General features: G+C 48.9%; 1 protein-coding gene across 1 annotated transcript in view; it reads right to left on the bottom strand.

The window, feature by feature from the left end:
* The window catches only part of UNC45B (unc-45 myosin chaperone B), a 33807-nt gene extending 18535 nt beyond the window's left edge, over positions 1-15272 (bottom strand). The window contains exons 1-6 of the mRNA XM_050928923.1: positions 15152-15272; positions 10309-10470; positions 8833-8869; positions 5058-5233; positions 4545-4634; positions 2843-3010 (exon numbers count right to left, since the gene is read on the bottom strand). Coding sequence (XP_050784880.1) covers positions 2843-3010; positions 4545-4634; positions 5058-5233; positions 8833-8869; positions 10309-10470 — 633 coding nt within the window. The 5' untranslated portion in view covers positions 15152-15272. The remainder of the gene's footprint in view (positions 1-2842; positions 3011-4544; positions 4635-5057; positions 5234-8832; positions 8870-10308; positions 10471-15151) is intronic.
* Positions 15273-25589: the final 10317 nt, after the last annotated feature.

Raw genomic sequence — 25589 nt, 5'->3', positions numbered from 1 at the left:
ATCTCTCTTCCAAGATGAAAAATCCCAATCTCATTAATCTCTCCTCAGACAGAAGCCGTTCCATAATCCTAATAATTTTTGTTGACCTTTTCCTGAACCTTTTCCAATTCTAGTATATCTTTTTTTGAGATGTGGCGGGACCACATCTGAATGCAGTATTCAAGATGGGGGCATACCATGGATTTATATAGAGTCAATATGATATTTTCTGTCTTCTCTCTCCCTGTCTTAATGATTCCCAACATTCTGTTCACTTTTTTGACTGCCGCTGAACATTGAGCGGATGTTTACAGAGAACTATATACAATGACTCCAAGATCTCTCTTGAGTGGTAACAGCTAATTTAGTCCCCATTACTTTGTATTATATATTTTATTATGTATTATTTTTATATTTTTACTTCCTGCATCACATTTGCATTTATAGGAGCAGTTTCTGTCCTACTAAGATCCTGATGGGGAGACTAGAGAGAGCAGTTTCCAGCCATTGGCTAGAAGGGAGGACTTAATCATCTGTATTTTATAATTGCAGTTTTCCCAGGGAGACTTTCACACACCCAGCACAATGGGGTCCTGCTCGGTGATGACGAAGCATCCTCAGTGCTACAAGAATACAAATAAATAATAATGTTACTACAGTGGTGGCTCAGTAATCGGTCAGGTATTGTTTAGGGCAGTAAACATTACAGCCTGCACATAGATCTAGATGGTGGATGGACTCAGTGAAACGGTGTACAGTGACTAGGGTGACCAGAGGGTAAGTGTGAAAAATTGGGACAAAGGGTGTGGGGGGTAATAGGTGCCTATATAAGGAAAAGCCCCCAAAATCAGTACCGTCCCTATAAAGTCAGGATATCTGGTCACCCTAACAGTGACCTGTGTGACATATGAAAGCCCTCGGAAGCACAGCTGCTTCAAAAGATGTGCCTGTGACTTCTGGCACAGGGAACATTCATAACATTTTCTATCGGTAACTGATCTGTATCTTTGTGGGATAGGGACTGTATTCTGGCTCCATGGGGTACCATTACAGAGCTTCCTACAGGAATTAAAAATCAGTGGGGGGTGATTATTGCGAATCCTAGGATAGATAACTCCATGCCTTGGGATGAATGGCATATATGGTTCAGAGCAGGTCAAGAGGCCCAGTGGGCAAAGAAAGGGCTTTTGATAGAACGGGTGAGCCTGAACCGACTGAGTGACCTGCCTTTGAGCCTCAGTTTGACCTGAGACAAACAGAGGGGGCCAAAGCCTGCTAAGAGGATTTGAAAGATTGGAACCTGCCTCTATGTAGGACCATCTGTTTTTATAGAATGTTTTCTTTGTCATGCTTTAGTCCTAAATAAAATGTCCTGAGCTCAGCGAAAGCTGACTGGCCACTGGTAGGTAGTGCTGTCATAGAATCATAGAATATCAGGGTTGGAAGGGACCTCAGGAGGTATCTAGTCCAACCCCCTGCTCAAAGCAGGACCAATACCTACCAAATCATCCCAGCCAAGGCTTTGTCAGGCCTGCACCTGTCTCCGGTGATGTGTGTATCACCACGTGCAGCCACATAAATATGGTCTCAATCTCTCAGCTGCTTATTCCGTCTATGATGGAGTACGGAGTATTAACCTGGTAATGTTGCATGGGAGTTTTACTAGTTTACTGTCTTCTGCTAACACGGCGTGTTGCCTCCGTTTCCCTGGGGTGCTGCACCAGTATTAGATGGGGATGGGAAATAAGGTGTGACTTCACTGAGGGATGATACTTGATGGCTAGCAGTAGGTGATGGCAGCTGCCCTTCGTAACCTGAGCCCAGGAGGGGGTTGGGGCCAGGTGACATCTTTTGTCCGGGAAACTGGACAAAGGCTGGGGGAGGAGCCGGGAAGGGGTTTCAGTTTGGAGCTGGCTGGGGAAGATGGATGGAGACCCAGAACCCGAGTCTGGGCTCCCCACCCCCCCAAGAGGGACCTGACTGAGGGGGTTCTGTTTTCTGTACCTACAAGCCCTGCTTGGGACTGTGTTCCTGTCGTCTAATAAACTTTGTTTTATTGGCTGGCTGAGAGTCAGTGAATTGCAGGAAGTGGGGGGATGCAGGGCCCTCACTCCCCCACACTCCATGACACCTTCCAAAATTCAAGTATTACTGCTTTCCAGTACAGAGTCTGGACTGTCATGAGTCTAAGAGGGCTACTTTATGAGTCATTTGAGGACCACAATACTCACCAGGGTGGGTTAACTTAAAAGGTGGCTCATGGCCCATCAAAAGTTTAGGACTTTTCTAGATACCTTGATCTTCCTCCTCCAGCCTCTGACTTCACCTAATGTAAGTCTTAGCTAATCACCTCCCATCATTCTCATAGAGACCATGTATCTCACTGCTCTATCAAGTCACCTCACACCCCTTGCTTGGCATGGAGTCCAGAATACTGGCTTAACCCACCATTGGTCACTGCCGCCTCCTACAGGATTGTGGCTGTACATACACTTCATTTCCCAAGGGCCGGTGTTAAACCAGCCTCCTTTACGTGCTGAAGGATATCTTTGAACCTGAAGTCCAAGAACAGCATCACAAGTTCAGCCTGTCAAGTTTGCACCCTATAAAGGCTAACTTTCACCTTCTGGCTTCTCTGTATTTCATTCACAGCAAGGTTTGCTTTTCTTTGTCTTTTAGAAACAGACTTGGTTCCACGAACAGCCAGATCATAGGAGTTCAACATTTATTTTTCTTGTCCTTTTAGTAAGAGGAGATTGATATGGATGTAAGAATGGCCATTCTGAAATAGCGAGAAGCAGGTTCCTTTGAGTCCCCCGGTTATAGTGAGAGACTGAGAAAGGATTTGAGCCACATGACTTACCCTTGCCTTGTGTCCAGTGCACATGCCTGAAAGGGTCCTTATGGCCGCTAGGATCATCTCTGGATTTTTGGTTTCTATCAGCTGCAGCAGCAGCTTTACCCCATTGTTCTGGAATATCCTCTCGGCTCCTGCTTCCTCCCGCCCCAGAACAATGAGATTGTTCGCAGCCTGGGTAAAAAGAGGTGTAAGAAGTCAGAGGGTCAGTAATCAAGGAGTGATATCAATGGCTGTTCATTGGCCTCTATGAAATGATTGTCTCAATCCACATCCTAGCAAATTAGTTGCGTTCAGAAGGAGACTTTGATGCATGAAGGAAGGGAGTGATTTAGGGTATGTCTACACTGCACTTCTTTCAGCGGCTGCAATGTACACATCCATGTAGACCTCCTGCCACAGAGATACACAGCTATGTAGATGGAGAGGCACAGCTTTGACCAGCAAAGATGCCTGAAGGACACAAGGTGCGTACTCAGGTACATACCCCACACAGCTCTCTTCTCACCCAAGCCATGCCTGCTGTTTTTAGCAGTGTAGCATGTCCCACTGCCTCCTTGCTCCTGGAGCCCTTCCCCGTGCTTCTCTCTGCAGTGTGTAGCTACACGTACACTAAACGCCACTACCAGCAACGTGTAGTGTAGACGTAGCCATAGAGGGATAAAGAGAAAACGGGCAAGGCAATATAGGTTGGCTAAGTGAGGTTTCGGAAACTTTAACAGTTTGCAAATATTTGAAGACTTAGCACCAAGACTGAAAAGGAATCATGTGGGGTGGTGTAAGGGGGGACAGCTAGGCATAATGAAGGGAAAGACGTTTCCTGACAGCCAAGATCTGTTAAGTCAGTGGTTCTAAACCAGGGGTACGTGTACCCCTGGGGGCATGCAGAGGAATTCCAGGGGGTACTTCAACTCATCTAGAGATTTGCCTAGTTTTACAACAGGCTACATAAAAAGCACCAGAGGCATCAGTACAAACTAAAATTTCATACAACGACTTGTTTATACTGCTCAATAGACTATACACTGAAATGTAAGGACAACATTTATATTCCAGTTGATTTATTTTATAATTGCATGGTAAAAAGGAGAGAGTCAGCAGTTTGTCAGTAAGAGTGCCCTGGATTTTTATGTCTGAGTTTGTAAACAAGTAGTTTTTAAGGGAGGTGAAACTTGGGGGAACACAAGGCAAATCAGACTCCTGAAAGGGGTACAGTCATCTGGAAAGGTTGAGAGCCACGGTGTTAGGCTGTGGAATAACGTCCCCCGGGAAGTGGAGGGAGCGCTCTCTTTGGGTGACATACAACTCAGCTGAGCAAAGAGCAGTCCTGCAGGTGGAGCTGGGGTCCTTCCCTTTGAACATCGGCAAACGTTTCGGGGAGGAGGGAGTGGCAGCAAGAGGGGGAATAAGGGATGGGCAGTGAGATATGGGCCTAAGCTGCAGACACCAGATCTGGTTTTGACTTGAGTTTGTGATCTGGGAGCTTTGCTGACATTCCAGCAGCTTTGTGGGGCTCCCCCCCTGAGCATGTCAGTTCTCTGCTGTCTCACTGAGCTCAGTTCCTCCCTTTCCCCCTTCTATTTGTTCATGTATCTGGAGTCCTATGAACGGCTGGGGAGGGCAAGGACGACTTTTGCTCCTGACTGTGGGCTTTGAAGTCTGACAAAGTTAGTATCAGTAATCTCCCCGGCTGCCTTTTAAGTCTCACCTTCTCTCGCTTCTCTTTCTCACTGTTCCCGTCCAGGAGGATTTCAAACATGTTCTGCACTCTGGCATCGGTGGAGAACTGAATGTGCAGCTGTAGAGGGATGAAAGAACGTCACATGTTAGGCACAAGGGCGGAACCCCGAGGTGGAGTTCTCTCCTTTGTGTTTAGGCTGCACACATCTCTCTCAAACTGCAATCATTTTAAACGGCCTGTTAAATCAGCATCAACTGCACACTGGCTTTGGTTTTTGACTTTTGCAATGTGTCTCTTTCCACCTCTGCAGCTCAAGGATAGAGCCAGAGATTCAGCCCATAAGCTGTTCTCTCTGTGTGGAGTACAGGCCGGTGAACACACTGCATGTCATCTTCCAGCCCTCCGAGCAACATTTACCAGCTACTCTCAGCGGATACGCTTGCTCTGGAGTATAGTGGCACATCTTCAGAGTCAGTACACCTGGATGCAAAGCTCTGTGTGCACCACCCAAGCATTTGGTGCTGCTGCAAAGGCATTTACCTTTTCCTGAATTTTGGCTCCCAGACGCCTCAGGGTCTCCTGGAAATTTTTGTTGCGGGGCTCAATGGTGGCACATCTCTGGACGTCTTTGAAGGCTTGGTCCAACTTCCCCAGGCTCTCCAGAGCCTGGCTGCGCCGGTACAGGGCCTTAATATCTGAAGCATTGATGTCAATCGCTAGGAAAGTGATAAAGTACAAAAAGGCATCAACATTTGCTTCAAAGTCCAGCCCCATACAGAGGATTCACAGAGACAGTAACAATGAAGATACACGGCATTTTCCCAGGGCTCAGTTACCCTGTTTCTTCAATAAACCTCTATCTTATCTGATAGCTGACACAGTCAAATGCAATCTGTATATCTGTTTCTGAAAAAGCAGTGACTTAAAGTCATTGGTTCCTTAAGATGCCTGGTGGGTTTTTGCCCACATGCTCAGGGTCTAACTGATTGCTAGATTTGGAGTCAGGAAGGAATTTCCACCCCCGGTCAGATTAGCAGAGACTCTGGGGTTTTTTTGCCTTCCTCTGCAGCATGGGGCACAGCTCACTTGCTGATTTAAACTGGTGTAAATGGTTGATTTTCTGTAACTCAAAGTCTTTAAACCATGATCTGAGAACTTCAGTACCCCAGCCAGAGGTTCGGGGTCTATTTCAGGAGGGGGTGGGTGAGGCTCTGTGGCTGCAACATGCAAGAGGATCATGATGGTCCCTTCTGACTTTAAAGCCTATGAATCTATGTTGTCAGTGAGGAACCCACTTTAGGTGACTGACAACCTGCATCCCACCTGGAAGGTGGGGTTGAGTCATCCTGACTGATCTAACCTACCAGGAATGGTAATACTGCTCTCTTGAACGTGGCATCTGACCTTGTAGCCCGTTCCAGGGCACAGTGCTTAACGAACATCAGGGAGTTACTTCCCAGAACTCCCTTACAGATTTCCAATTTAGCATGTTCCTGAAGCGGTCAGAAGAGGTAGTTTGTGCTCTGGTGGAGTGAGCGGTCTGTTGGCTATTTGGTAGCTGATTGATAGGCACTGCCTGATCCATTTTGATATCCTCTGGGAGGAGAGGGCCATGAAGAGATGAGAAGACAGTCTGAAGGGCTTTAACATACCAATATATAACACTGTAATAAGGTCCCTGAATGTCCCGAGTGTGAAGTTTCTTCCCCCCAAGCACAGAATGGGGTTTTGGGAGACTACAGATAAGGTAGGAGACTGTGTAAATGGAATACCGAGACCACATTAGGCTTAAGCCTCAGAGGAGGTCTCAAAACTCTGTTGCACAAGGCGGTTCAACCATGAGAGCTCAGCTTCACTGACCCTTCTAGCCAATGTGATTGCAGCTAAGAGGAGTCTTGAGGGAAAGATGGTATAAAGACCATCTCAAAAGCACCTCTTGCAAGAACGACATTGAGATCCCAGGCAGGAGGCGGGTTCTCGGACGGATGGGTCAGTATGCAACAACTCCTTCAAGGATCTTTATACCATGGGAAGAGGCAGCACCAGGTTCCATACTGACATTGCTGGTACTGGAGTGGTCTTCAGTGCCAAGTCTTTATTTGAGTAGGGGCACTCGTAGGGGATGACTTTACAGGGACCTGATCAGAGCTCGATCTTCTCTCATCTGGGTCTGAGGTAGCCTGCATGCATTTGTCCATCAGATGAAACTCAAGGCAGGTGTCCCAATAATTCCATGTCTATGGAGAGACTGTTCAGCTAACAGAACCCCAGTCTGGAATATGGCCCAGTGGTTAGGAGATTAGCCTAGGATTTGAGATGTGGATTCCATTCCCTGCTGTGCCACAGACTCCCTGTGTGACCTTAGGCAAGTTACTTTGTCTCTTTGTGCCTCAGTTCCCCATCTGTGAAATGGGCATGACAGTCTAGCCCAGCCTCACAGGGCAGTTGTGAAGATAAATACCTGAAGATAGTGAGCTGCTCAAGTATTATGGTGATGGGCACTTTGTAAGTACCCAAGTTAACTAGACTCAATAAAAGCAAGAAAGACAACGGTTGTGGCAGTCAATGAAAGAGATAAAGCCATTGCAAGATAGGCAAGGCTTAGAGCCTGCAGGCTTGGAGTCTGCCATTAGGCACCAAGCGAAACAAAAAGGTTTAGTGATTCTGAATTAAAAGGGGAAAAATAAGAGTGGAGAAAACTGATTCCAATCTGACTCAGAATCAGGGGAAAAAGGGTTAAGAGATAGTGGGTCAAACATCAGTAATTCTGTCTCACTGTCATGGGTGGAAAGAGGGAACAGAGGGACAGTAGCGGTCACCATGCCCTTGGATTTGGGGGAGCCAGAAGGACATACATGGCACAGATGTAGCCCAATGGACACTGCTAGTCAAAAGATTCAGCTCTTGCGTGCGTGAGGCTCACATGTACCTAGAGTGGGATCCACACTGACACCTGAACATGGATTTTTGTCTAGGGAAAAGATTTTTCCCCCTATTTCACTGAATGGATTTGCCAAAGTAAAAAAATAGCATCCATTTTGAGTCACACCAATGGTCCATCAAGCCCAGTATCCTGTCTTCTGACAGTGGGCAATGCCAGATGCTTCAGGGAGAATGAACAGAACAGACAATCATTGAGTGATCCATCCCCTGTCATCCAGTCCCAACTTCTGGTGGTCAGAGATTAGGGATACCCAGATCATGGGGTTTCACCCCTTACCATCTTGGCTAATACCCATTGATGGATCTATCCTCCATGAACTTATCTAGTTCTTTTTGAACCCCAATATAGTTGTGGCCTTCACAACATCCCCTGGCAATGAGTTCCACAGGTTGGCTGAACGTTGCATGAAGTAGTAGTTCCTTTTCCGACTCCTTGTCGCTTTTTACACATCCAGACTAACAAGGCTACCCCTCTGATATTAGTTCCTTTTGTTTGTTTTAAACTTGCTGCCTATTAATTTCATCAGGTGACCCCTGGTTCCAGTTTATTTGAGGGAGTAAACACCACTTCCCTGTTCACTTTCTCTAACACCATTCATGATTTTATAGACCTCCATCAGAACATCTCCTTAGTAGTCCAAGCTGAAAAGCCCCAGTCTTTTCAATCTCTCCTCATATGGAACCGGTTCCGGACCCCTAATAATTTCTATTGCCCTTCCCTGTACCTTGTCCAATTCTAATATATCTTTTTTCAAATGAGGTGACCAGAACTGCACACAGTATTCAAGATGGGGGCGTACAGTGGATTTATATAGTGGCATTATGATATTTACTGTATTATTATCGATCCCTTTCCTAATGAGAGTGCCTTCATTGACGTTTTTAATCTTCAATTTTTAAGGACACGCTTACCCGGGTAGAACACTTTCATCCCCCTTTAAGCGCAGTGGACATGTAGAGAGGATACCTGTAGTCCTGTTCCCCAGCACACCCCATTCTATGAGCACATGGAACAGTGATGCTCTCATTTCATTGTAAACTTAAGAGGATGAACTTTATATGAACTAGTATAGAATCCTGGTATTTAACATTCTAAGCAACACAATTTTATAGCTGATTTCTTGAACTACACAAAACAGTAACGCTACACGAGTACAATAGATAGTAGTTAGTTATGGGATACCTTTTTTGTACTTACCTTTTCATTTACGCAAAACCTAACACCAGGCAAATAATTAAATCAGTTAAACTCACACTTAAAAATTAAAGTTTAAAGAGGATACAAAACCAGATCTGAGAACAGACTAGATGGAGGAGCAAGTGTATGTAGTAAACCTCAAATCTCACGTTTTAGAGTTCTCTTTCTGCTTACCTCTAGAAGCGTCTGATGCTGCTTGGGCATAGCTCTCCTGTTGATTCAGAGGGAAGAGAGATTTATTAGCTATAAAGATGGGCAATGGACACTCTTTCCTTACTGGTCTAGAATCATAGAAACGTAGGGCTGAGAAAGGTTATCACATAAGACACATTGTACAGCTTCCAGTACAACCACTGAGCAATGGAGGAGCTCCAAAGAGCTGATTCGGCATCATTTCAGGTTTTTCTCCTGGCCACATCAGTAGCGAAGATGATCAGGCAATCAGCAGGCTTGTGTATGATGGTCTTTTGTAGAAATCATCATAGCAAGTCACTGTAAACCAGCCTAGTCCGAGTTAGACTCCTTTGATGTGTGTGTTAACATGTTGTGGAAAGCAGGCTCCCAAGTTCATATACTGCAGAGCCACGTCTATATAAAACTTACACAGAGGGATGAGGGTTAAGAATTCAGGTTCCTCTGCTACCAAAAACATCTATTGTTTGGGCTAAAGATCTCCCTTAACTGGTAAGCAGCACGGGGCCCTTCTCTAGAGGCTGGGCCCAGAGGCTAACATTCCTCAGCTAGTACATTATGCCTCAGAGGCATAGTGGGATGTAGCATCTGGTATTTCTGCTTCATCCTCAAACAGTGTCACCTGGAACTTTGTTGGAATTAACCTCCCCTTGGTAGTGAGTGCTGGCAGAGTTAATACTGAAGGGCTATGGCTCTTTGGCAGGTTGAGAATAATTGAAGGCCTCTGTTTGTATGGTCCCTGCTTTTTAAGAACTTGTTTCCACGTGGTTTGTGCTAGGCAGTGTGTTCCAGTCAGATCCTGTTTGTTTAATAGGCAGGAAGGCTCCGATACAAGGACAAGCAACTGAGGACAGTGGCTCAACTCCATTCCCGCCCAGTAAACAAACCTCTCTGAGGGGCAAGGAAAACTCAGTGGTTTGAGCATTGGCCTGCTAAACCCAGGGTTGAGAGTTCAATCCTTCTGGGGGCCATTTAGGGAACTGGGGCAAAAATCTGTCGGGGGATTTTTCCTGCTTTGAGCAGGGGGTTGGATTAGATACCGCCTGACATCCCTTCCAACCCCGAGATTCTATTATTTTTAGCCCTTCACACTAGACCTCTACAAATACTTGTCACCAATTTGACATTATGGCCCAACCAGAAACACTCCATGGAAAGAAAAATGCACTTTAGTGTATCTAGATCAAAGTAACATCTTCAAAATTAGTTGTGACGCAGGTGGCTCAAAGCTATTGCAGAACACCAGTACCCGGCATGTCCTCGGGCTCACAACTTGATATGCTGAAGAGAGCAAAACATTTTGGAACTGGTAGTGCGAGCAGCACTGTTTTCTATATTAAAAATAAAGTGAGCAGATAAGCCCCCCCAATGCCCTAACCCACCTGTTGGCCATCACTAGTTGCTATAATCCTTCACTTCCCCCCGAATCCAGCCCCAGTTCAGAGGTTCTCATCTCACCTTTTTCAGGAAGCAGGCCGCCCTATTCCTGTACAGCACAGCCTGCAGTGACTTGTCCATGGTAAGTTTCATGGCTTTGGTGTAGCTGTTAATAGCATTCTCATAGTCGTTGGCCTGAAAATACTTATTGCCTTCCTCCTTCAGCTGCGCCGGGTCCTCCATCTGGGGAAGGAAGCCACAGTTCAGCCTCTCATAATATTTGGTGCGGTATCAATTTAAGTTTATGCTTTGGTTAATATTTGTAAAATGCGCAGCACTTTTTATGCTTAAGTACCTGCCTCATAGGGTGCAGGCAAAATTAAACATCTCCCTTGTACTGATGGAACAGTGATGCATAATGCTGGATAACTAGCACAGGGCAGTGAAGGATGTCAGCATCAGGGTAGCAATACTGGGATGGGGAGTTGCCCTAATTTGTCTCCAAAATCTTTTCACAGCCCTTTCCTGATAATTTTGCTGCCCTGTAGTAGGGAACTAAGCATTATGGAATCAGGGAAGTTGGACTGAATGCGCCCGAGATGGAAGGAACTATTCCTCCATCCATGCGGGATTCTTTCCTAATGTACATTTATTTTAAACAGTAAAAATCTGGAATTCCAGATCCCAGTGCCTGGGTAGTGTGACAATGTCAGGCTGGATGGCTGCAGGAGGGGCTTGGAAAACAGGTATGTTCACCCTAAAATGCTAAAGACCCTTTTCACCACAAGCTGGGAAGGGGTTACTTCAGTTCAGTTAGGGACACTTGAGTCCAATTAAGGGCTGCCTGAATCCCGTTAAAACCTCTCTCCTGTGGGGGAAGACAGACAACTGCAGGGCTGGTGGCAGTAGGGAGAGCAGCTTCTCCAGTGTGAGAGACTGCACTCCTCCTCATAGGGGAGACACCCAAACCCAATGCCTGTTTAGGGGAAGGACTGACACCCCAGAGCCAGCGACAGGACAACACCTGCCCCAGTGAGGGGGCCAGGAAAAGGTATTCCCTTTTTTTCGGTGCATTATAGACTTGTTTCCCTTGGTTTGGCAGAGGAGCACTCCTCAGACCTGCCCTGGGGCCTACCGGGAAGGCTCTGAGAAACAAACCCCAAAGAGAGAAGACAGACACTCCAGAGTGGGGCTGATTTACCCCTGGCCCTGTCAGAGGAGGAAGCGTTAGTTCTGGCGAAGCAGAAGGGCTGCCTTGCCACAGTATTCAAACTTCAAACCAGTCTGATCTCATGATCTCCATCCCACGCATGCTGCTTCAGCAAGAGGTCATGCATTGCAGATTTTAACACAAGCACTTATAACCATTTCACTGAAGGTTAAGGAAGCAGGGGAGAGAAATTGAAAGCTCATATTGCCATCATTTGGGAGATCCAGCACATTGTTGCTGGAAGCGTAGCTGCTCTTAAAACTGGCCCTGGAGAATGTTGGCAGCCTATTTACATATATTGATGTACGTGATGCAACTCCAACCAGGAAAGAAGTGGGACTGCTAAAATGGAGATTAAAGATAATCTAGGCATTGCCAAACACCTAAATAAATACTTTGCCTCAGTTTTTAGTGAGGCTAATGAAGAGCTTAGAGGTAGTGGCAGGGTGGCAAATGGGAATTAGGATATAGAGGTAGAAATTACCACATCCGAGGTGGAAGTCAAACTCAGACATCTTAATGGTACTAAATCAAGGGCCCTGAATATTCTCCAGCCAAGAAATTAAAGGAACTGGCACATGAAATTGCAAGCCCAGTAGCATGGATTTTTAATGAATCTGTAAACTTGGAGACAGTTTCCTATGACTGAAGAATTGCTAATATAGTTCCTATTTTTAAGAAAGGGGGGGGGGAAGTTACCTGGGAAACTACAGGCTTGTTAGTTTGACTTCAATTGTATGCAAGATCTTGGAACAAATTTTGAATGAGAAAATAGTTTAAGGACAGAGGTAATTGGGATAAAATACAACATGGTTTTGCAAAAGATAGATCGTGCCAGACCAGCCCGAGCTCTTTCTTTGAGAAGATAACTAATTTTTTTTAGACAAAGGAAATGCAGTAGATCTAATCTACCTGGATGCCAGTAAGGCATTTGACACAGTTCCACGTGGGAAATTATTAGTTAAATTGGAGAAGATGGGGTTAATATGAGAACTGGAAGGTGGCTAAGGAACTGGTTATAGGGGGACTATAATGAGTCATTCCAAAAGGTGAACCGTCAGGCTGGAGGGAATCTCGCTGCCAGTATGGGGTTCTGTCTGCCACCCCCACTGCCAGTCTGGGGTTCTGTCCACCAGACCCTTCCAGCCAGGGTCCCGGCTGATGGCCCCACTCAGCCCGCTGCCAGTCTGGGGTTCCATCCACCAGCCCCTGTAAATGTATTACTGGCACGCGAAACCTTAAATTACAGTAAATAAATGAAGACTTGGCACACCAATTCTCAAAGGTTGCCAACCCCTGGTCTATAGTATTACACTGCTTTTCTGTGGTAAGAATCTATTGGGTGTCTGGGAAGTGGGCGGGCAAAGCCCGCCCACTGCTAAAGGATCCCCCCCCAGCCTAAGGGGAGGACCCACAGGACCACAGAACCCACTGAGTTCGGGGGACAACTAATAAAAGAACAGGGACAGCAGTGAGGTCAAAGGGTCATAAGAAGGAAACCTGACGGGGACACCGAGCAGAGAACCCCGGACAGCGCCCACAGCTCCTCGAAGGCGTCAAGGGAGCCAGTGGACGCCGCCCAGAGGAACTCCGCCCGGATACGTGAACGGACCATGGATTGGAAACAAGCCCCACAGTCACCGGGGTCTCCATCAGCCAACCTCCTCTCCCTGGTCATGTAGATGGCCTTTTTTGCCAGGGCGAGGAGGAAGTTGACCAGGAGGTCCCGGGACTTCATGGGGCCACGGATAGGGAGTATGTACAGAAGGAGGTGAGGGGAAAAGTGCAGCCAGAAACGTAAGAGGATGTTAATGAGGAGCCGGTGTAGGGGCTGCAACCTGGCGCACTCTAAGTAAACGTGCGGCAGGGTCTCCCTCACGCTGCAAAAGGGGCAGGTGTCCGGGACAGGGGTAAACCGCGCCAAGTACACGCCCGTGCCCACAGCCCCATGAAGGAGCCGCCAACTGATATCCCCAGTGGGCCTTGGGACCAGGGTGGAGTAGAGGCTGACCCACCGGGGCTCCTCACCCTCCAGAGGTGGCAGGAGGTCCCGCCACTTCGTATCGGGGTGGGACACGAGGGTGAGGAAGTGAAGGGTGTGGAGCACGAGTCTGTAGAGTTGTTTCCTTGGCGCGGTTTGGAAACGGACCGGCTGCAGGTCGTGCAGCCGGCTTGCAGAGAAGGGGCAGGGGGGCCGGTCGGGCCTACGGGGCAGGGGCTGTGGTAAGTGTAGCGGAGTGATTACCCGCTCCTGCCCTGTGGGGCTAGAAACAGCCCAGGAGAGGGCTGTGGCTGGGGCAAGATGCCTCAGCTGGTTTGGGCAAAGTAGGCTCAGCTGGGGCCATGCCCCAATCAGACCCAGCTGGCCCCTATAAAAGGCTGTGAACCAGAGGCCCAGGCAGTCTCCCTCCTTCTGTAGAGGGAGAAGGGCCTGGCTGCAAGGTGCCAAGAGGGGAACCTAGATTGGAGCAGGGCTGGGGAAAGGTCTAGGGGGCCAGGGAGCTCTGGCCTAGCAAAGCCCCAGGCTGCAGGCTGGTAAGGCGCATTAGATATTCGGTTGCAGGGGGCAGGCCATGGGTAGGCAGAGGCAGCAGGTCTGAACCCCTTTTGCCTATGATGAGTGGCTTACACTGCAGTCCATCCCAGTGAGCAGGGGGGCTAGATGGGGACTGGCAGTAGCCAAACACTGAGGTGAAGTGGGGATAGGGGGTGGGGGTTCCCTTGGGAGGGGGAGACCCTGAGGCTGTGAGGGTTACTGCTGGGGGGGCAGTACTCAAGACAAGGGCACCGGGGTCCTGGGAGGGACACAGGGCCAGTGGTAAGGCAGATCACCGGCCTGCAGAGGGTGCTCCAGATGCTGGGAGAACTAAATTCCCGAAGGACAATCAATGGGAGGCGCTGCAGCGGTGAGTCAAGACCTTTACATAAACATGAAAAAAGGGGCAAAACTGAAGTTACTTTTGCAAAACAATAAATATGCAATGTTTTGTATTTTGGCATTATAAGAAAACATTTTCAGAAACAAAAACTGCATGTGAGTTTCTCATCAAAATTCAAATGTTGACACGGCCATTTAAAATTTTTCTTATAAAATGTCAACCAACTCTAATTGTTAACAAAATCCCAAAGCAGCCTTTTAAAAATCCAGCCAACAAGGCAAGAAAGAAAAAGGCTAACGAAGGACTTCCTCAGATTAAGGACTCATGTTGTCCCTACTCCTAGGAAAGAATTTCTAGAACCTGCTCAAGCCCTTTCCACTGCCAGAACTGGTGTACGATCAGTACGCCAATTGGAGTGGTTTGCTAGGCCGAAGCATTTAAAACAAAACCCAAACTGCTCCTCAGCATGAAAGGGGCTGACCTGGCTTTTTAAAAGCAGTGTTTAAAGCCCAGAAGATCTTTTTATCAGCAGCCAATTTGTGTGTGCACGCGTGGGGCGGGGGGGGGGGTGTTCCAGTCTTAAAACTCAGCACAGTAAGCGGTGGGGTCAGTGTGCATGCATCACATGGAGAGAAGACTATCTCGCATTTCGGTTCCTAGCCATATTTGGGCAGCATTAGCTGCCCCTGCAGCCTGTCAGTGTCACCTGTCACTGAACTCGAGTTCCCCACCCCCGCAGTGGAAATGCATTCCAAATAAAAACTAGTCAATTCCTTAATGTCCGAAGGCAGTGCATTGCATCCCGGTGGTTCCTGCCCATCCCTGCCCTCCATACCTGGGGTGGAGAATTCAAAATGCTGCGACGGTCACCAGCTTGGGACACTCTCACTCTGCTTTGCTGAGCCCATCCACTGGCTTCCTCCCCTTGTACTACAGGGACAGGCTGGCCTCCCGTGCTTTACATAGCTCAGTGACACGGTCAGGAAGCCCAGGACAGTGAGCAAGTGGTTGGGGGTGAGGTCAGGTTTCAAAAGGAAAAGAGTTTCTTGAATTGGAGGATTCTGATGCCTCCTGCTAAAGAGCCAAAATGGATTTCAAACACCTGCATTGCCGTTGCCGAAAGCTGGACTCTGGACTTTTTAAATAGGAAAAGCTGACAGCTGGGCAGATGGAACACCCCTGCCCAAAATGCACAGACCCCCTTCCCTGTCTATCTAAGGAAGCATGAGACATTTGAGCCGCAGGAGCAAATGGTTTGACTCCTGTAACTGGGGAAAGACCTGGCACCAGCTGCAACAACTAGAGTCTCCCAGTGCCTTCGAGAAGTTGCTTCAGAGGAATCCCATTCAGCTCTTCCTTCTCTGGTCTGTTTTGGAATCCTCGGAGAGTTGCCGAAGCCCAGAGACAGCTGTGCTCACAGCCAGCCCGGAAAAGGTCTCAGAGGTAGAACCAGGCTCACTTTCAGTCCCATATTTCCCACGGCAACTGCTGAATCCTACCAAGGGACTATGCCTTCTCACAGGATAGTCTCATATCCAGGTGATGAGAGTGAGTCTCAATTAGTGGCACGCTAATCTGGACAACAGTTAAAGATTGTGCAATGCTTTCCCAATGAAATAAGGTGCTTGCAACATTAGAGGAACTTTATTTTTTCAGAATTACAAAAACTGCATTTTTAGGGGAGTTAAGATTTCAGGGTGAACATAACAGCCACACTGGTCAGACCAAAAGGTCCATCTAGCCCAGTATTCTGTCTTCTGACAGTAGAAAATGCCAGGTGTCCTAGAAGGAATGAACAGAACAGGTGATCATCAAGTGATCCATCCCCTGTATTTCTCATACCATTTTTTTTTTATTACCCAACATAGACTCAGACTTTAAGGTCAGAAGGGACCATTATGATCATCTAGTCTGACCACCTGCACAGTGCAGGCCACAGAATCTCACCCATCCACTCCTGTAACAAACCCCTAACCTATTCCAGCTGTGCTGGAAATACAACATTAAAAGAGAAGTGGAAATAAGTCGGACACCAGAAAACTCAGCTCTGGTTCCTGGCTTCTGATTCAGTCTCCATCCACTAGGCCTGGCTGCCCACACCTCAGCCATGAGAGCTTGCACAGATGCCCCTGGCCCCTTCACGACCAAACGCCCAAGCAGGGATATGGAGGGACCATGCACTCCATTCCCTAGCAAACCCTACGGGGTCTCTGATCTGTGGAGAGCCATGCTCTGGGGTGACAGCTTCTGGCAGAGAACCAAGCCCTCCATGAACAGGTAGCCCAGGCTTGGGCCATTGCCTCACCACCTGAGCAGGGCCTGAACAGTTTGATAGGAACAGTCAAATTGAAGGGATTATTTCATCAGTGCTGCCTACTCTCTGTGCTCTGTCTCCAGGGTCTATCCCACTGATCAAGCCAAGATGGGACTGGTGATCAGCCTGTTAACTGGAGAAGCCTTGGACTGGGGCTCTGCTTTGCAGGGGCATGACAGCGGGACACTGGCAGACTGGAATGCTTTCCTCTGGGCGGTAGCCACAATTTTTGATCACCCCGTGATATGGGGGGTTCACCCCACGCTTGCCCTGAAAGGGTTAGTGTGCACTGAGAAAGGAGCTAATTAACCCAACAGGCCACAGCGTCAGCAATCCCCTGACTGAGGGAGGGAGGGAGGGAACCACCAGAGCTGGGACTATAAAGGCAGGAAACTGGCACCAGAAGGGGGCTGCTGGGAAAGTCTGTGGTTACTCCCTGGGAGAGGGGAGGTACGTTTCGGCTGGCAAACCCGGGGGAGAGGGGGGCAAGTGCAGGGCTCGGCTCAGGGAAAGGCAGTAAGGTCTAAGAGGGACCAGACCTTGACTGCTGGCAAGAGGGTCCCTGAGCTGGAACCCGGAGAAGAGAGCAGGCCCAGTTTCCCCTGCCAGCCACCGAGCGAGTGGCACTACGAGGCAGTGAATAGGAAGACTGCCTGAGCCTGTCTGTGGGGAGGAGAAGTACGCTAGATGGACACTGAGCCTGAGGACGCCAGCTTTAAGTGTCTAGTCGAGTTACTTCGTAGGTTGAATCATGGCGAACATACAACCAGGAGCACTACAATGAACAAAGGGTCCTGTAGTGAGTCGGTGTGGCTCCCTGCCGCCCCGGAGGGGGCCGAGCCCATCCGGAGGCTAGAGTGAGCGGAGTTAGGGGGCTCTGAGCCCGCCCCTCAGCAGGTCAGGTGGTGACCTGAAAGTATAAAGGCTCGGCCCTCAGAGCTCAGTAAGGCCCCAGCTGCCAGAGAGACCAGATGTCTCCAGTTTAGCCCGCGACAGAAAACCCCACAACCCAAGCTGCAGGCCAGGACTGGCCTGACTTGTCCTGCGCTCACTACCTGGAGGAGTTGCAAGGCCTGCTGCTTGCCCCCTACCCCAAGGAACTTATGGTGCTGGACTCCCCAGAGGACACCACCCTGACCCAGGTACAACCTGAGGGGGAGTCTGGAAGTAGCCCGGAGGCAGCTGACCCTAGTCTGGCTGCAGCACTGCCAAAGCCCATGTCAGTGTGTTGCAGCCAGGATCCCCACTTGTGCCGCTGCTAGGGCCCCGGGCTGGGACGCAGTGGAGTGGGAGGGCCTGTGTTAGTGGCTGTCTCCCCCTCTTCCCGGCTCTTTGGAGGCTTGGGCCTACTATTGTTGCTCAACCCGGCCAGAGGGCCTGAATTCTGACTCTGCACTGCCCCAGGGCCTGGGCTTATGGTGTTTGTTCCTGTACTGCAAGGGCTGCCGAGGAAGACCCTGTGAACAGACTAATTCCCCAAGCGACAGCTACGGCTAGTGAGCCGGTGTGGATCCCCGCCACCCCAGATGAGGTCGAGCCCCGGCAAACCCTTGTACAGGTCCGAAGTCATAACGCGCATCACAGGTGTCCATATGGGAAGAGGCTCGGAGGAGGCAACAGTTGGAGCAGGGAGCAGCAAGGCTACAAGTGAGACAGATGCACAGACTGATGGACGAATTAGCAGGTCACGCCATGGATGAGCTATTGGAGAGTCTGGACCCAGAAGTAATAGATGCAGCTCAGACCGCAGCGGATGATCCAAGTTATGAGATGGGCCTAACAGAGGCAAAGACCTCAGACCTGTTACAAAAGATATAAAACTGTTTAGCAAATCTTCTAGCTAAGGATAATAGCTCACTGGAGAGAACCAAAGGATCTCCAAAACGATATGAAGGCGATCAAAGCCATGATGGCCAATCTTAATGAGCAATTAAGAGTTGTTAGCACTACAACCCTTGAGCTAATAGGATTTTTAAACAGAATGCCATCCATTGCAACAAACACACAGATTCCTCCAGTGCCTGCACCAACAATCCCATCAGCACCCATGATTCAACCTACACCTTGGCAATCAGTCATATCTCAACCTCTCATATCCTTTCCAAACATCCCTGTAGTCATTGGTCCTGCAATGGCGTCTTTCCCAACTGGACAAAATCCCTGTTTGTGGGAGGAGACTTTCCAACCCAGGAAGGGGAAACGTAAATAGTGACCTGGCCGGAAGACCAAGTCACGAAGAGGCAGCAGCAGCAGCTGCTCATGGAGCTAGAGAGGGGCTGCAGACTTAGATGGAGAACTGGAGAGATGGCTTGCCACCGCGGAAAGTGTGTTGACCTTGTGACCTGTTCTCCAGAATGACCAAGAGGCAGCATCATCTTGGGCGGTGAGTGGAGGACCCTGTCACACCCATTTGGCTGAAGCCCCCCCGCAGATGCGTCAACAGGCAGGGGTTGGTTGCAACGTTTACCACATATTTGTTGTCTGACAGCAGATGTGGAGCGGAATGAGGTTGTCCAACTGCACCAGTTCCAAGTAGGATTGAGTGAGGAGGTCTGAGAGCACCTGGGACTTAAATAAGGAAGCAAATTGAGGATGCCAGGTGGCAGGGAAAAGGCCAGAAGGTCCTGAGGCAGGATGGAACCAGGGAGGCCTGAGAAAACCAAGCCAAAGAGGCCCCTGCTATGGAAAATGGATGGGCAGTGAGGTAAAACCCATGGCAAGGTGATTCCAGGCCTCTACTTCCAGTCGCAAGAGACACTTTCAACAGACGGAATGGCAAGTCTGATCTCCTTCCTGGGACACCATGACTGGAGCCTTCATTAGTATAACACACTGGCAACTCACAAACATCAGCCCTCACCACCATGTAGTGAGTTTAGAGAGTGCCTTCATAAAACCCAAAAAACCTTTATAATGGACTCATGGGGGAGTTCATTTTAAACAGTTAATCTCTAATCTAAAACAAATCTGTAAAGGCCAAATAACTGAAGATATTGGTTTATGAGCAGTTTGGCTGACTAATGTCAGTGGGGAAAGAGGGTGGTTTAGGACAAAAGGAATACAGAATGACACTTTTCGTTATGGTTATACTGAGTTTGCAGACTAAATGTATGTTAAAGTTGAAGGTGCAGAGAGAACACAACAGCGTAACAGCGGACTATATTCAAGAGGACTGGAGACGTGAAAGGGAATTTCAAGAAGATTTTAAAGCACTAGGTAACTGTCTTTCAGAGAAGAAGAACTGGTAACTCCAGGAGTCAACCCCACTGCAAGTTCTGTCCATGTCTGTAGCATCCCAGCTTCAAAGTGGAGCCAGAGGCATCCAGGTGCCTAAGCAAAACACAGCACCCAAGAGAAAAGTTACGCTACTTTTAAGAGAGAAAGCCTGGCCATTGTGAGCTGTCTTAATTTTCTTTTAAATCTGGCTGTAGGGCAGGAAGTTTATAGGTGTACAGACACTCACCTGATTGCATTAAATGAAGGGATCCAATGGAAAACACTGGAGTCTGGCTGTTCCAGCTTCATATGGGAGAATCCATCACACAAAGAGGATGAACAAAACAGCAGGTGCTCTATCAAGTAAGGATGTGAGCACTTCCAAAACCTGCCTGCAAGCATCCACTTCTGCAGTTTCATGTTAAAAGTAGAGCTGGGACATATAAACCTCTGTCCTCCCCCAAACAATAAATTATACAATAAAGAGGCAAGAGAGAGTGTTTGAGAGAAGCTGCAGTTCAACCGAACCAAGTACATGAGTTAACACCTTGATAGTTGAGGGCTATCCGGAAACAGGTGTGACACCCATTTCAAATCAATATTCTACCCACTGTAAGTGGCAGAAAAAGCAAAGACGTTTACAGAGATGCCTTCCTCCAGGTACAAGCAATGGAATGAAGAGCAAAAAGAGAAACAAGCTGAATATGGGGGACAACTTCCTAACTCTGGGATCTATCACAGACTAGGGAAAGGGAAGCAACGGAGGCCCATGACTTGAAGCTGAGAGCTGCACCGAGGAAAGACGCCTGCCATTTCAGATGGCAGGAGACCAGATGGCAAGGCGATTAATATGTTCAATGGGGATGAAGTTTATCAGTTTAGTCTGCATCTTTCCATGGGGCTGGGGAAGTGTTTGGAGATGTGAGAGGAACAGAAAGTTACTGTGCTCAAACTTTTAACATTCATTTTGCCTCTTGTACCCAGGTGCTGCAATCCAATCCCACATTGGCTTGGATGGGGCCTAGATAACCTAATAGGTCTCTTCCATCTCTAACTTCTAAGACTCCATGACAGAGCAGGTGTCTGCTGGGTCTCCAAGTTACGGTGACCGGCCAATTTGGCCTGGAATACCCTATAAACCTGCCATGCAAAATGCACCTCTTCAGGGAAGCAGTAGTAGAAATAAGCAGGAGATCAAGGCTCCTGACTCCCCCAGCCAATTGGCACGTGCTTTGAAGTGTGACTGAAGGTTATTGCTCAGGCATCTTCTGCCTGACAGCTAATGGGCTGTAATGTTTTTAAAAAGTGGTCTGAGGCATGACTGGCTAACCTGTTCATTGTAAAACCCCCCAAACGTAAATATCACTGATTAAATAGCCACGCTGAAACAGAGCAAGATTTCTTTGGATTCGGCAAGGTTTTGGAATGGACCAGTACAAGGTTAGGTTGTGGATGGTGTTTCACTTTCCTTCCTGCAGCTACGTTGCTACTATTCCTTCTTGTACATCATTGAAAATCCTCCCTGTTAGCCATCGGCTCAGGTAAGCGAGAGAGTGCCCTTACACATAGGTGGTGGTGGTTGGAGGAACCCTTCTTGCCCGGCACCATGGCATGGAGGTAGATAGTTTCATTTTCCTTTGGGAGTCAGTGCTGCTAAACAAACCTCATCCCCTCTGCCCGCCCCTGGGAATGTTAGTCCTTGGGGAGAGGGGGTGTTGGTGGTTGGCTGGGCATAGGGGCTGTGTGCAGACTGGTGAATAGCAGGGGGCACAAGCAGTCTTCTCACTACCACAGCAGTCAACTGGAACTTTGCTTGATGTTAAAAATACGTATTTCCCAGGGTGGCCCTTTCACATTTACTGTTTAAGTTAAACATATTTAGTGTTAGAGAATGGCACAGAAATTGACTAATGCTTGTGCCAAATGGTGTTAGCATTCCATGGTCAGAGTTGGTTGGCATTAGAATTTGTCCTAGCAAAGGACGATACACAGAGGTGACACGGGGAGGGAGGTGACATGTGGGGCCTAGTGGAGAGGGGCTCTGTCCTCCTGCTGTGCCTGCCCCATGACATGCTTGGCCCCTGTCCCTGGCAGCCAGGCCTGGGCTAGGAGCAGAGGGGACAGGAGCAGCCACTTCTCATGCTGGCCGCTCCGGGTCGTTGCTCCATGCGGTGCAGTGGCTGCCCAAGAGAGCCTGGCTAACCTGGTGGTGGTGGTGGTGGGTGGGAGTCCCTCTGCCCAGCATGTTTCTAGGGTGGGGGGGTGCAGCAGGAGAAGGGCGGTGTCCCTACCCACCCAAGTAACATGGGACAGGGAGAGTGTGGCAGACCTGGGCTGGGTGCAGGGTGCGGGGTGAGGGGTCGCTGGGCAGAGGAGACGTGGGGTGGTCACGTGTTCTCCCCTTTAGATTGTGGGCCCCCCCAGTATGGAGAGGCACAAGTGGTGGTGGGGTGTGTTACTGTCCTAGAACCCAAGATTTGCAGATTGTTTTTTGCTGCTACCTTGGGTAAAAGAACAGCTTCTGGTTCCAGGTCCTCAGGCAAACAGACCAAGACCAGACAAAGCTACTGCAAGCAGTGGCAGGAAGAAAAAGGACCTGAAAATGGATTATGCCCGTTGTAAGAGATGTTGGTTTGACTCGCTGCCAATCCTACAAATGGACACTTTGTGCCTGCTATAACGTGGCTCTTGTGAAGTATGTGAAGGTGGAACAGCACAAGAGAAATGCTGGTCCCTCTTCCTCAGTCCACTGGACTGACTTCGGGGTTAAGAGTTTCTCAGAAGGTCTGCTTCATTGCATCAGAAGGGCCTGAGAGTGGCTTGTTTTTCAGCGTGCCATGCAGCTGTACAGAACAGTGGGTGGTTTGGGGGACATCATGAGCTCATTATTCGATAAGGACAGAATTGCACCGGCATCATGATCCTGGCTAAAATTATTAAGGGTGATATGAGAGAACTGGATGGTTGCGACTATGGTTAACTTACTGCTTGACAAAGTACAGAGGACAAGCATGTCCTACAGTTCCGGGTAGAGGTGTGCAAAACCACTGATGCAAGCACGGAGAAGCACTTTGGGGAACCTACAGAGTTTCGCTGTCTGTTGTCAATGGAGCTAAGCTATATGGACATGGAGAGGATTCTCTCAGATGAACATAGTCCGGCACTGAGTGTGTGGGGCACACCTCCTCTGCCATGCTCAAGGGCTCTGATAGAACCAGCAGCTCCATCTCCATCTGAATGGTCTCCCTTGAGACCTCTGAGCGGTGGCTAGTTTTTTACCAGGACTTCCCCGGGAACTGTGGGAAGGTCTAGTCTGGCTGCCGAGGCGGACAATCTCCTTGCTGAATCCCCTGCTACACAACCAGCATCTTGTTGGGAAGATGCTGGAACCCCCCTTGGTGCACCACAGCTGGTGACAGTGACATGAAGGACGTCCTGCACTACAGTTGGAGGATCTGGGTGGACCCTGTAGCGCTAGGCGGGCACATAGGGCTGCACACCCCTCGTGGCCCCTGCTGCGTGCTCCAAGAGGCCAGAGCAGCTTCGCCAGCTGCTTCTCTCAAGTGGGTCTTAGGAACAAGTGCATTTCAGAGTTTCACACTTGTGCATTCTGTGGCGAGATGGAAACCCTGGTGCAGGTCTCCCTAGAGCATGCTAGCTTGCAACTTCTGTTCTGGCTACTTCAGGGCTTCCTGGAGGATTATTTTAATAGGGCTGCCTCTGGGAGCTGGAACCTCTGTTACTTATTCAATTGTTCCATGCTCTACTGGGCTGTATGTTGGCCTTTGCTGGATAAACCCCATAGTCTTGTTGTTGTTGCTCCTCCCTCCCCTCCCTTTTGTGTGTGTGCGCGCATCATGTCTTAAAATTAGTGTGTAAGCTCCTTGGGGAAGAGGTCACCTCTCACACCGTGGGGTACTGTTAAACAGCAACTAAGCTGGCTGAGGGTCACTGCTCTCTGCCATATAAAAGTACTCCGAGGTAGAGGGAACCAGTAGGGTCAAGGACAGAATATGAATTGAGGCTTCCCAGCACTGCAGGGCTGTTTGGAATTCCCCTAGGACTGGTTTGAGAAGCCAGTAATCAGTTTGGAGCTGGGGATGTGGGCCAGATGTTCCCCCTGGGCCCTAGGTCTGTCTCCTCCAATAGCAGGGAGGAATAAGCCAGAATGTGGTGCAGAGAGAAGACTTCTAGGCCAGGCTCAGAGGTCCCTGTTCCAGACCGTCTTGCCCATTGCCTGGTCTGCTCTACTCTCCCCTCTAGCAGCATCTGCATGTGGTGCTGTGATTTATTCCCTCTATAGCAGTTTGGGAAGCCCAAGTGCCTTTAAAAGCACCTGCATGTCTGTGAGTGCCTGTAGATGTGAGCTCATACTCCCCAGAGCCATGGGAGGGCATTGAGGCATGCAGGTACCTATTGTCCAAGACTGGCTCATTTTCCTGCCCTCATGGTGGAGGTCTGGAAAGATCCCTCAAGTCCTGCTGGCCCTAGGAAGGGGGTGGGCTTGGGACAATCTGGTGATCCAGGACTAGATTTGCCAGGGAGACTCCGGTGTTTTGTAATACTTGAAATGGACTGGAGTGACCCACACCAAGGCACTGTCATTGAAACTGAAGTAGGAGGAAAAGAACCCTGCATGGACAGGGGAAGCTGCCAGAAGGTAGTTTAACCCTCTCATGCCAACCATCCCCTTACTGATGGCATTTCACCCTGATGCCAGCCATGCCTAGTTTAATGCTGCTCTGCTCATTTTAGATTTTCCCCTGCAAAATACAGCTTCCAGCTACAATTGCCTGTCTTTCCTCTCCCTGGCACCATGGCAGAGGTACCCTGCGTAGCAGGATGGACCACTCTGGAGCAGAGTGAATCTCCATCTGCTCAAGAAAGAACAGGTGTGTGTGTGTGTGTGTGGGGGGGGGGGGGAACGCTACTGAGACAGGGTAATTGGTGACCCTGAGCCTCCTAGATGGGGTTTCGTGTCTCTACTCCAGGAATATACATTTAGGGAGGGAGATGGGATCGTCCTGCCCTTGAAAGGGGCAGTTTCTGACAAAGGGGACAGCAAGTTCTGGAGGCCAAAGAGCCAGTGACACACATTTATTGATGGGGGGAGGGTAAAAAGAAGAATTCTCTGCTCCAGATCACCCTTGGCAGTTCTGGGTCTGAAGAACAAAGAACGGCCCGAGCAGATGAGACCAGCAGGCCCATCCAGTCCACTATCCTGGCTAGAACACTGGCACATACCTGATGCTTCAGAGGAAGGTGCAAGAACCCTCAAGTGGACAACCATGGAATAACCTGCCCTACATCAAATTTACACAAGTAAGTGTTTCCAAGTGAGAGAGAAGTGGCTCACTGTGGTTTGGGGGACTTGCCTAGACTCTGCAGTGTGGTTTACACACAAACAAACTCCATTGTTTTCTAAGCACTGCTTTGTTTATAAGATCCTTTGCCTTCACCTTAGCTCTATAGCCTCCATGCCCAAGTGGTGCCAGGAGAAACTTTTGCACCTAGCGGAGAGCTAACAATGGAGGGCTGTTAAACCCCGACGATCAGTTCAAATAGAAGCACCCGTGGACTAAGAGCTGGCTATTGCCTTGCTAGATTTCCAAGTCTGACTACAGAGGGGTGGTGACCAAGCAACAGATCACCTGATGGGGGGGGGGAGTGGCTGACGCTGATTAAGGGTGGTAGGGTGGCACTTGGCAAAGCAGACTGGAAGTCTAGCAAAGGATGTAAAAGA

The sequence above is a fragment of the Gopherus flavomarginatus genome, chromosome 19, assembly GCF_025201925.1.
Source record: "Gopherus flavomarginatus isolate rGopFla2 chromosome 19, rGopFla2.mat.asm, whole genome shotgun sequence".
NCBI lineage: Eukaryota > Metazoa > Chordata > Testudines > Testudinidae > Gopherus > Gopherus flavomarginatus.
Note: the sequence above shows the minus strand (reverse complement) of the source record. Positions and strands in the feature narration are given on the sequence as shown.